This window comes from Acinonyx jubatus, chromosome A1 (assembly GCF_027475565.1).
Source record: "Acinonyx jubatus isolate Ajub_Pintada_27869175 chromosome A1, VMU_Ajub_asm_v1.0, whole genome shotgun sequence".
NCBI classification, from domain to species: domain Eukaryota; kingdom Metazoa; phylum Chordata; class Mammalia; order Carnivora; family Felidae; genus Acinonyx; species Acinonyx jubatus.
In genome coordinates this window covers 89,569,142-89,579,909 of record NC_069380.1, presented here as the reverse complement: position 1 = coordinate 89,579,909, position 10,768 = coordinate 89,569,142, and the positions used below count along the sequence as shown (strand labels likewise).

The following is a 10,768-nucleotide window of genomic DNA, read 5'->3' as shown; positions in this document are numbered from 1 at the left end:
TCTCCCCGCGTTCAGCGCTGTAGTCGCCTGTCTCCTCCTCTGAGGCCTGCCCCTTCACTGTTCCCCAGCCGCCCTCTTCCCCGTCCCCTGGCTTTCACAGCTGACACTGGGGACTTTCCTCGGTCAGCACTCGGTCCCTGCCAGCTGGCACAGTGTGGATGTTCAGGGCACCCTGCCTCAGAGGCATGGGGGCGACGACCAACGTGGTCATTGTAGTTGTGACGGGCGCACTCAGGGAAACGTCCGGGTGCCCTGTGGGACCGGACCTGGGGAAGGCCTGCAGGCCGGGCAGACCGTCCCTAAAGAGGTGATTGTTTTTTTAGCTGCGTCCGTGGAGAGGAGCTTTCCAGGCAGTGAATAGGCCCCGAGGTGGGCGGGAGACCCTAAAATGTGTTAGCGACCGGGAGACGGGGCGGAAGGTGAGCTGGGGCGGCGGGTGGGGGGCTTCGGTACCGTGGACCAGGGCCGGGCTGGGACTCATGAAACAGGAGGTCGGGATGCCTTGGGCTTGAGAGGCCGCCTCTGGAGCAGGCAGTTGGGACGGATGATGGAAGCTAGGGGACGCCTTTGGCGGGGGGAAGATGGTCCTCAGGAAGCAGAGGCGGTTTGGGTCGCCAGGACCGGGATTCCGCGCCGCCTCCACCCAGGAGTTACCGACCCTGCGGCCTGGGCCCTCTAGGAAATGCGGTTTAGAGCTGCACGGAGGGCTGAGGTGGCAGCGGGCAGGGGTGGCATTGCCAGGCACCTGGCCTCCCGCCACCAGCGGGAGCTTGGAACACTCACATGGGAGGCTCGCGCTTCATTAACCCTTTATTACAAGTCACGCTCTTATAGAAGTATATGTGGACTTACGTGAAAAAATCAAATGTATCCAAGAATAAAAAACACAGCACATAAAGTAGTATATGCATTCCAGTGTTCGCGCCGGAGACAGCGGGCGCCCAGGAAAAAGCTCTTCTAAAACGGCCTGGCTCAAGCCGGCCGGGGTGCGAACGGTTCCGGGCGGGCGGCACAGGCCGGCCTCAGGCACAGTGTGGGGGCCGCCTGCCTCCTCCCGCGGCCGGGCGGGCGGGGGCAGCACCAGCTCCTGGGGCCTCCGGGCCAGCGGCGATCCCAGGCCTGGGGATCCCGGGCTTGCAGAGCGGGGAGCGCTGGGCAGAACCCCTCAGGCTTGGGGTGGTGACGCCTGGCCCTCCAGGGGCAGTAGCCACAACATCCCAGGTCTCCCAGGTCTCATGGGCTTCATGGCCAGCCAAAGTGCACCCTCAGAAGCCCTCCGCTTAGTCAGCCTTTTTCAGGAAGATCTATAAGAACGGGGTTTGGGGTCAGCTGGGGCCTCAGAGTTCAGCCCTGGTCTAGCTACTTTGACCAGCTCCCTGTCTTGTGCCGTCTAGCTTACCTCGCTCAGAATGACCCACACTGGAGAGTCTGTCTGGATGGAGAGGCGCAGTGCTTCCAGGGGGCCAAAGGCTGGGTCCACCTCACCTTCTGCCACACCCTTGTAGAAGGAGCCTGAGGGAGGGCAGCGCTGAAAGATTGCCTCCAGACCCCAACTTGGCCTACTCCCCCCACCTCCACCTGCCCCCCTCCACTCACCTATCTGGAGGTAGCCATCAGGGCTCCGAGGGTACCTCAGAGTAGCTGAGCGGCCCTCCTGAAGGGCCTCCTTGTCTGACTGGGGGTTCTGGGAGCAAAAGAAAGGGGCTGAAGCCAGTGGCTGTGGGAGGGGCAGGCATCAGTGTATATCCACACCCCATCACACTCACATCAAACGGCAGCACCTCCACGGATGTGTTGAAGAGCTTGTCCTCTGGGTGCTCAATGTTCCCGCTGCGGAAGAAGAACCTGCAGCCAGACAGGCCTGTGAGCTGCTGCAGGGGCGGGGTGCTGCACTGGCACACTGTCTAGCAGACCAAAGGCCACGCCTGGGCCAGGAGTGTAGGGGGTGGGCCCTGGCGTCTGAAGGAGTCTGGGTACCACCTGGGGCAGCCACTGGGCTGTGCAGGGCAATGATGGTGATGGGCCAGTGTCACAGAACTCCTGTGAGCACTGCCTGACTTCAAGTAGCTGCCACTATGAACCCCACTTTTCAGATATGGAAACTGAGGCATGGTGAGGTTAAGTGATTTGCTGGGGGTGCTCACAGAGGGGCATGTGCAGGTCCAGAAATTTGTAGTGAGGCCTGTACCCTGGTGGCTACCCTGCCACTCCCCCAAGGCAGAACAAGGGGCACTGGTACTGACCGCTCAAGACGCAGCGGCTGGAAGAAGCGGAAGCGGATGAAGTCCCCTGCAGCAGGTGTGAAGGCCCAGAAGAAATCCTCACGCAGGTAGGCCTTCTCCAGGGTGAAGTGCTGGTATGTCTTGAGGCTTGTGCTCACCTCGGCCGGTGGGTTCACATGCTCCTTCCTCAGCGCCTGCTTCCCAAAGTCCTTGTCCTGACACCAAGGAGGGACAGTGGTGCTAGGGAGGGCCCTGATCTTGCCCTGCCTCCCGCTTGCCCCACCTGGGCCTGGGCTCTGCCTGTACCCGGCCAGTTCCGTGTAGCACCGCCCACCTTCAGTTTCTGGATCTTGCCCGCCAGTGAGGAGTGAGTGCCTACATGCTGGAAGAGGGATGGCTTGAAGCGGATCCGAAGGTTGGCCTTCTGCCGGTCACAGTGCTTCTGCAGGGGGAGGGGGACGCCCTAGGGCTCAGCTTGGCTCTGCTGTCTCCCCATGTCAGGTGGCACGTGGACACGGACATATTCCATGCTGGAAGCCATGTACCCCACCGCCCCCCCCACCTCTGTGCAGCCCCGCTCACCGCATCCTTCTCAGGGTTGCAGACCTTCACCCACAGGATGTGATCCAGGAGCCAGTCAATGGGCTTGTCCCGGTAGAACATGAGGATGAACTCCACAATCAGGCTCAAGTCCAGCGACTTGAACATCTTCCCTGGGGGTGGAAAAGCGTGCTGGGTGGGCAGCTCTGCCCTACCCTACTTCCTCTTAATCCCTGGGGGGGGGGGGGGGAGGGTCACCAAGGAGGTTCCCACAGCAAGCTCTATGGCCAGCTGCAGGCAGGTGCGAGCACAAGGGGGCAGCCAGGGGTAGGGAGCCCCGACATGTGGAGGCACAGGGAGGGTGAAAACAGACACTCCTGGCAAAGCTCACAAGCATGGCCCTGTGTGGTACCAGGGCCATAGGAGGCAGAGGTAGGCTGGACTGAGGGGCCCTGGTGGGGTCAATGGAATGGGGTCGGGCGGGGGGGCACACCAATGAAGCCCAGCTGGGAGAACTCCAGGATCATCCAGTCCTCAGAAGGCTGTTGCAGGGCGAAGTTCTTCATGGTGCTCAGGTAGTTTGGCTTGGCAACAATGTCATCCTCCAGCTGCACAGTGGTGGGCAGAAGGAGGATCCAGACTCAGGATGGGCATGGGGCATGGTGGGGCTCACCACCTGGGCCCAGCCAGGGTCCAGGGCTGGTGAGGAGGGGGGTGCAGAGCAGGGTCTCAGTGCTGACCTGCACGTAGTAGATGCCTTTGGACTGCGCATACATCATGAGGAAGCAGTAATCGAGGTTCTGTTTGGTCCTCCACCTGTGGGGTAGGGGCTTCGGGAGCTCAGACCCCTCCACCTCCAGTGTGGTTACCACAGAGGCCACTGGGTGGGTTGGACCCCCCATCCCAACCCCATGTAGGGGGCCTCCAATGGATAAATGGAGGCACGGCAAGGAAGTGCCTGGGTGACTGGCACCAACAGACTGGGTTCTCAGCACAGGTGGGTGGGTGGCTGGGGCCCGGGAGAGGGGGGAATGCTAGTACCTGACTCTCTCCTTGGGGTCCCCAAAGGACTCTCGGAGGCGGGAGAAGTCAGGGTAGAAGTGGGGGGAAGGGGAGATGACCTCCAGGAGCCCAGAATGGATCTCCGTGGGAAACCTGGGGGAAAGGAAAGGCGGGTGGGTGTGCAGCGTCCAGGCACCAGAGTTAGGGCAGAGCCGAGCTAGCCAGACCCTGTCCCTTTATTAAGGCCCACCAAGCAGACACTGCCCAACACCACACCCATCCTAGAGGCAGTCAGGCTCCAGAGGGGCTAGGCCACCTCTCTGTACCCACCCTCTTTCAGCTAAAATGAGAAGCAGGCACTTGCCTGCCCAGCACCCTGCAAAGCCCTCCCCACACCAGCTTTATTGGACTGCCAGTACTCACAAGGCTTTGATGTTCTCTGTCACCACCGAGGTGTACTGTGGGTCAGTCTGTGGGGAGACCAAGAGCCCTCCCTAAGCCTGGCTTCAGCCTGGCCCCAAATGGCTTGGGGTCAGAAGCGTGCAGGCTTCAGATGACCCCATGCACAGAAGTGAGCCCCCCATCCTGAGGGCCGAATAAGTCTGGGCCTGGGGACCATAGTGCCTCACAAAAAGCTGTACCTGGGGCCTCAGGGGTGGGGCAGCCTAGGTAACTGGCATCTCCACGAGGCGGCTCTAAAACTTGTTTCTTTTTTTCCCTTCATAAATTTGTGAATGAATCTGACAGTTGAACTTCTGATAAGTTTTTTCCTCCGGAATGTTGCTGTTTTATTTCTCCTTGTTTTGTGCCGTGTGTTCTCTGAATGCCCCCACCCCCACCCCGTACCCCACCCCACTCGCCTCGGCGATCAGCACCACGATGACCGAGTCCTCCTTCTCCTGCGGGCTCAGCTCCGAGATGAGCGAGTGCAGCGTGTCTGTCAGGTACGAGTGCACCTCCCGCCGCACGCTGGGGATGCCCATCACTACCGACACTGCAGGGGCGCGGAGATCGCATACTGGCTGGGTGCCGGGACCGCCCCCCTCCCATCCCCGCCTCTAGCCCCTCTTGGGACCCGCCCCTACCTCCAGTACGGCCCTGGCCCACGCGCACGGCAGGTTGCAGGCTGCTTTCCTTGGCCAGCAGGTGCGGCAGGTGATGGAAGACGGTGGGCAGGTGCAGCACGTGCTTGTGCGAGACGTTCCACGGCTTCAGTCGTGGATCCTCTGGGTGGGTCGGGAAGGGACGGCTCAGACCAAGCGGCCTGCGATTAGCCCCGCCTCCCCTGCCTCGTGTGGCTCCAGCGCTCACCAGTCAGGCGGCCCCAGGTGCGATTGCCCTCCCCCTCTCGCAGCGCCTGCCTCTCCGACACAGCCCTCTTGATCTCGTCCAGCACCAGGTTGAGCTCCTTAGAGCGCTTGAGGCTCTCCTGCTCAGCCGCGTGCAGCCGGTCACGAAGCGCCAGGAACTCCCGCTGGTACACGTCCACCACATCCCCTGTGGGTAGTTCGCACGCTGTCACCAGGGGGCAGCCAAGCACTGACCTACTGCCCCTCGAGTGAGCCAGTACGCACATTTTTGTGCCCATCTGTGCGATAGCCCATCTACATCTGTTCTTGTGCCTGCCACATGCCAGGTCCGGGGATGGAGGGGAGGAGGTGTGTACATTAGGGTCACTCTGAAGTCACAATGACACTCACACCATGGGGAGCAAAAAGTCTTCACTGGAAGGATTGGTCTTCTTCAGTACTCTCCCCCTACCCTTTTGTCTTCACCTTTGAGGAAACATCTGAGGAAAGGCTGCAGGATCACTTCCAGGTCGGCCAATAGACTGAATCCTCACCTAGTGGCTCCCAAAGCCCCTTCCCGCTTCTTCTTGCAGCATCTGCTTCTTCCAGGAGATGGGATGCCAACATCCCATCCACGGCACAAGGACCCAGCTCTCTGTCCTTTCCCTCTCCCTCCTCTCAGCCTCTCTCCTCTGCTCCCCACCTGTGTTCACAGAGCAGACCATAGGCTGCCCCAAGGCCCTCTGGGGATAGCCCTCTCCAGACTCTCATTCTATCCTCCTGATGGGCCCCAGGACCCATTCTGCACTAAGCACCAACTCTGGATTCTCTGTCTCACTCCAGCCCCAAGAGGTAGCTGCTGCAGTCACGGTCTCCAGTGCTCAGAGGAGCAAATGAAATTGAGGAACTAGTCCCGGGTCACTCAGTAAGTTAGCAGGAGAGAGGGAACAAGCTCTGGATGCCCAGAGACCCACTTCTCTGGAGACCTGTACTGGACATGTGCCACCTCCAAGGGTCTGCATGCCATCCCGAAGCAGCACAGAGGTGGGGCTTCCTGACAGTGGAAAGGGCTCTGCAGGGTGCCAAGTACCTAGCTCCCCTGGTTTGGGAGGGACCAGTGAGCAAGGATGAGACATCCCTGCCTGTGGCTGGTGCCACAGCCAGGTCCCGCAGGGCTGTGCACACAATGTCTTTTCTAATCTCGGGTTTGCCCTCTTTAGTTGCCACCACATACAACTCCTTTTCCTTGTCTCGTGTCTGTGCCTTTGCTTGTGCCATCTCTTCTGCCTGAGATCCCCTCTTCTCTTCTGGGCCAAACGAAAACCCATGTAACCTTCAAGGCCTAGTTTCAAAGTTCAGTTTTCAAGTCAGGGAAGCCTTCCAGAACTCCCTTCCCATCCCTAGGCAGCTCTTCTGTTCCTTGATCCCTGGTGGGGTCATAGCCCCCAGAATGCCCTGGGATGGTGTTGCCACCCCAACCCAGCTATGGGCACCAAAGGTCAGGACCAAGGCAAAGTTCTGTCATCTCAGGACACACCCCCTTAAACTGCACAGGGCAGAGGTCTAAGTGGTAAATCCTAGGGGGAGAGGAAGCTGTGGGGGTGGGGTGGGGGTTTGAGCCAAACAGACCCTCCCTAAGGCACTCTGCACTCATCAGCTCGCCCCACAGGGACATCCCTGGAGGGGGAGGGAGGGGAGTCAGGTTACAAGATCTGTGAGGCTCTGCGCTGGGTTCAGTGGCTGGGTTACCCTGGAAACCTGACCCCTTGAAAGGGAGCCAGCCACCCCCAACAAACACCCACCCAGCCAGCCTAGGGTTGGGCGGCACCAGGCGCCAGGAGTGTCCTCCTCTGGGGCAGATGCTCGACAGGACAGGAAAGGGGGACTGTTAGTGCCAGGGCCCCCAGGAGGGAGTTCTGGAGCTGCCTGCTCTGTGACATGTGGGGAGGTTGGAGGCCTCACTCCTCTCTGACTGCTGTCCCTCCCAGGCCTTCTCTGTTCCGTAGGCTGAGTTCAGTTCAACCTTAACCTGGCAGGGGCAGACAAGCCAGGTGAGCAGCAGTGGCCACCTGAGTCCCCTGGCCACTGAGGACTGGGCCCAGCCTGCTCCCCACCATGGCCTCCCTTCCTAGGGGCCTCCCTCCACCCAGGTCCTGAGCTTCCTCTGCTTACCAGCAGGTGACAGGCCCTGGCTCCTGCCCACACCAACCCTTTGTCATTTCCCTCAACACCGCAGGCCCTGTCCCTCAGCAGCCTGCCCCTGCTCCTGTCCTGCCTGCAAGGTCCCCAGACTGACCACTGTCCTTGACTTCCCTGGCTCTGGGGCAATTCTGTCCTTGCCCGTCAAAGCCAGACTCAAGCTGGGTGCCTACCTCCCCACAGGCTGAGCCGGACGTGCCAGGGCTCTGTCAGACCATCCTAGCAACCCCTCCCCACCCCCCTGCAACCTTTTTGGGCTAGGTAGCTGGATTGAAGTGTTGAATGGGTGTGGGGGGCGGGCAGCTCCAGTGATGGGAGGGGCAAAGGCCTGGGGAGCCCCTTGCCCCTGAGGGGTGGGACAGAAGTTCCTGGGAGCTAAGGCTGAGGGCACTTTGGCTTCTCCTTCCCTCCACACCTTCCTGGCCCACGGAGGAGGGCTGGAGGGCCTGGTCTCTGGCGCAGCTGGCCATAGGGAAGAACTGCAGCTGTGGCCGCCCTAGTGGCGCCTTTCCCACCCCTCCCCCCACCTGAAGGCGGCGTAATCAGGACACGTGACCTTGGAGACCACAGTCTCCCCCCACCCTCTTCTCTCTTGATTGAAAAAACAGATTGAAGAGCCAAGCTGGGCACAGACCCTTGCCAAGTACTTAGGGAAGGGGAAACAAGCACAGAGGGGCACAGGCAGGTGGCAGGCCTAGGGAAGGTCTGCTGTGAACCTGCAGGTGGGGGCAGGTGTTCCTCTCCTCTCCAGGCCTTGCACCCACCCCTCCCAGGAGGTCAAGGAGGGTGTCTGTGGTTGTTGAGGTTGAGGCGGCTGGGATGCTAGGGAGGGTACAGGATGGGCCCCGCAGGGTCTGCTGTTCTCCCTGGTGATGGGCTTGGCCGAGGGCTGCAATTTGAGTGCTAGTGGAGCCATGGCACAAATCTGGTCAAGGCTGGATAGGACAGTGGGCCCTAAACTTGTATCCAGGGTCCAGCTTGCCAAGACCTAGGTGTCCTTCCTGGCACTTGGCCCTGAGCTTCCAGGAAGCTCCTGCTGCCTCCTTTCTCTGGCTCCCAGCCCACCTTTCTTCCCCATCCGGGTTTCTCTGCCTTTCCCGTATGTACTGGTGCCTGTGCCAGCCCTATCCTAAACCCCTCACTCACTGCAAACTGGAAGCTGGGGTCAAGTCTGGCCTCAGACTGGCTTGGTCTGGTTCCCCCACGCACAGGCTTAACACAGTTGTCTACATGTAAGAATGAGAAGGGTTTGCATAAGAGCCCGGATCCAGGCTTTTCTTGACGCTTCCAAAGCCCTGGCTTGCTCCACTGGGCCCCTTAAAACAGGGATAGCTCTTGACAGGAAATCCCAGGTCACACACCTCGCCCTACCTCACAGGCTTTTGGGCTTCTAAGAGCACTCCTGCAACTGAGCCCAGCACTTCTTTTGCTTGGTTGCCAGCCTCCCGGATACCCCTCTCAGAGAGGGTGGGCCTAGATGGAAACACTGGTATCTCCCCTCACTCTTCTGTCTCTGGAGGTTCATCGCCAGCTAGGCTCCCAGAGAACAGGTTGAGTTGGGGGCCTTGCCCTGGAGCTCCTGACACCAAGCTGAGGGCATGTGGCTGTTGCAAGAGGCACACAGGAACTGCAGCCTGGCTGAGGACAGGACCTGGCACCCTGTCTCATCAACCCACCCACGACCAGACAGATGTGCCCCAGCACATTAGATATGGCCCCACCCTGGCCTCCATGCCAGTCTGCTTATGTGGCTACTCTTCCAAAGGTCCAAAATGCCATCCCCCTGGTGACACACCTATCTACAGAGAACTCTGCCCTAGCCATGCCTGATCTGTGCCAAGCCCTAAGGATCTCCCTTCAGGGCCTCTGGAGCCCTAAGCCCTCAAACCCAAACAGGCTGGCAAATTGCAGTGTCTACTGGGCTGGTCAGGCAGGAGACAGGTGGGGGCCGTTGTGGCTTGGAGGGTCAGGAAGGTTCCAGATACTCCCTCAGTCCTCCTCCTCCAGTTTCATTTAGCACAGGGTTGGGGAATAGGGAAGCGGGAGGTAAGAGGGTGGCAGAGGGTCAGCTGGCCTTAACCTGATCCTGCTTAGACCTCCCGCAGGAAGGCCAGGAGGCAGGAAGGAAGCAGCTTTTCCCGGAGGCTCCCATGCTGCAGGCCCAGTGGACAAGGCCTGTGAGGGCCTCCTCAGCCCTTCACCAAGGCCCCACTCAGCCCCAGCCAACTCAGCCAACACCAAGCAACTCCAGCCAGTACTGTGGCCTGTCCCTACCCCCATCCCCAGGTGTGCTGACCTAGCTCAGAGGGCCACAGTGATAGATTGGCCAGCCTGCCCAAACTTCAGGTGGGGGGTGGAAGTTGGATGAGACCACACAAAATAAGTTCACAGGTAACCGGGGCTGGGCTGGCTACTCATGAGGCTGTCCACGGGCCAGACAGCCACAGGAAGTCTTCCCCAGCACCCAGGTTCCTGCAGAAGAATTCTGGGGCCAGATGTCATGGAGAAGGGCTGTGGAGGCCCCAGGGAGCAGTCCCCACAGTGGGATGGGGTGGAGAGGTGGTGTGGGGTGGAGGGTGCCGCCTGCATTTCTGGCTGCCCCCTTACACCTGTCTCAGGAACACCGTACCTGCTCCCGCCCAGGTGCCTGGAGGGGGTACCTTGGGGACCACCCGGCCACAGCCATCGCTTGACCTTGTGTTCCTGTCCCTCTCTAGAAACTCCAAGGTCCCCGGCTCGCCCGTGGGAGCGACCAGCCCTAGCAGCGGCGTAACTGTACTCCCGGAGAGCGGTCTGGGGTCCTGGGCGCCGCACCGCGCATCTGCTGACCGCTCGGCCCGGCGGCCCAGCCCAGGCCGGAGGAGAATTTCGCTATTCCGGCAGCAAACAAGTGGGGGCGAGGATGGGAGGGGCGTCCTCCCGCGCCGCCCGGGCGGGGAAGGGGCGCCTGCGTCGGCTTCCGGCCGCCTCCCGCGGCCACTGGCCGGACCCTGCTCCGGCGGCCAGCACCCAGGTGAGCCCAGGTGTGGGGCGCGGCGCGGGGCCCGGCGGGGGAGGGGGCTCACCTTTCTGGCCGCTGAGCGCCGCGTACCAGGAGAGCGAGAGGAAGGCGCACAGGCAGAAGAGCAGCAGCGTCAGGAAGGTGCCATTGCGGAGCCTCATCTCCTCGGGTGCGCGGCGGGCGCCGGCGGGGCCGAGGCCTCATGGCCCGGGGAACCGGGGCCGGGGCGCGGGGGCCGGGAGGCGGCGGGGGCCCCGGCCCCGGGGCGGGGAGGGGCTGGGGGCCCGGGGCCGGGCGGAGATGCGGGCGGGCGGCGCTGGGGACCCGGCCGGGCGCCGAGCTGACGGCTTCTCCGGGGCGCGGGGCTGGCGGCGCGGGCGGCTTCGGCTGGGCGGCTGGGCCGGGCCGGGCTGGACTAGGCTAGGCTGGGCGGCGAGAGCCGCGGCCCGGCCTGGATCCGGGGCCGCCGCGGAGTCGGCAGCGCAGGGCGGGGCGGCCCGGATTTAAAGGGGCCG

At 61.6% G+C, this 10,768-nt stretch overlaps 1 protein-coding gene across 2 annotated transcripts; it reads right to left on the bottom strand.

The window, feature by feature from the left end:
* Positions 1-797: 797 nt before the first annotated feature.
* MGAT4B (alpha-1,3-mannosyl-glycoprotein 4-beta-N-acetylglucosaminyltransferase B) lies at positions 798-10,518 on the bottom strand. 2 transcript variants are annotated; one of them, XM_027076938.2, is made up of 15 exons: positions 10,318-10,518; positions 5,076-5,261; positions 4,850-4,990; positions 4,625-4,758; positions 4,188-4,234; positions 3,804-3,917; positions 3,503-3,578; positions 3,256-3,370; positions 2,805-2,935; positions 2,602-2,664; positions 2,244-2,437; positions 1,767-1,845; positions 1,597-1,684; positions 1,400-1,512; positions 798-1,304 (listed from the first exon to the last, which is right to left on the bottom strand). In XM_027076938.2, the coding sequence occupies exons 1-15, from the start codon at positions 10,412-10,414 to the stop codon at positions 1,281-1,283; spliced, it is 1,602 nt and encodes a 533-aa protein (XP_026932739.1). In that variant the 5' UTR covers positions 10,415-10,518; the 3' UTR covers positions 798-1,280. The 2 variants fall into 2 exon arrangements, with proteins under 2 accessions (XP_026932739.1, XP_026932738.1); XM_027076937.2 differs by having other exon boundaries at positions 2,557-2,664; positions 10,318-10,514.
* Positions 10,519-10,768: the final 250 nt, after the last annotated feature.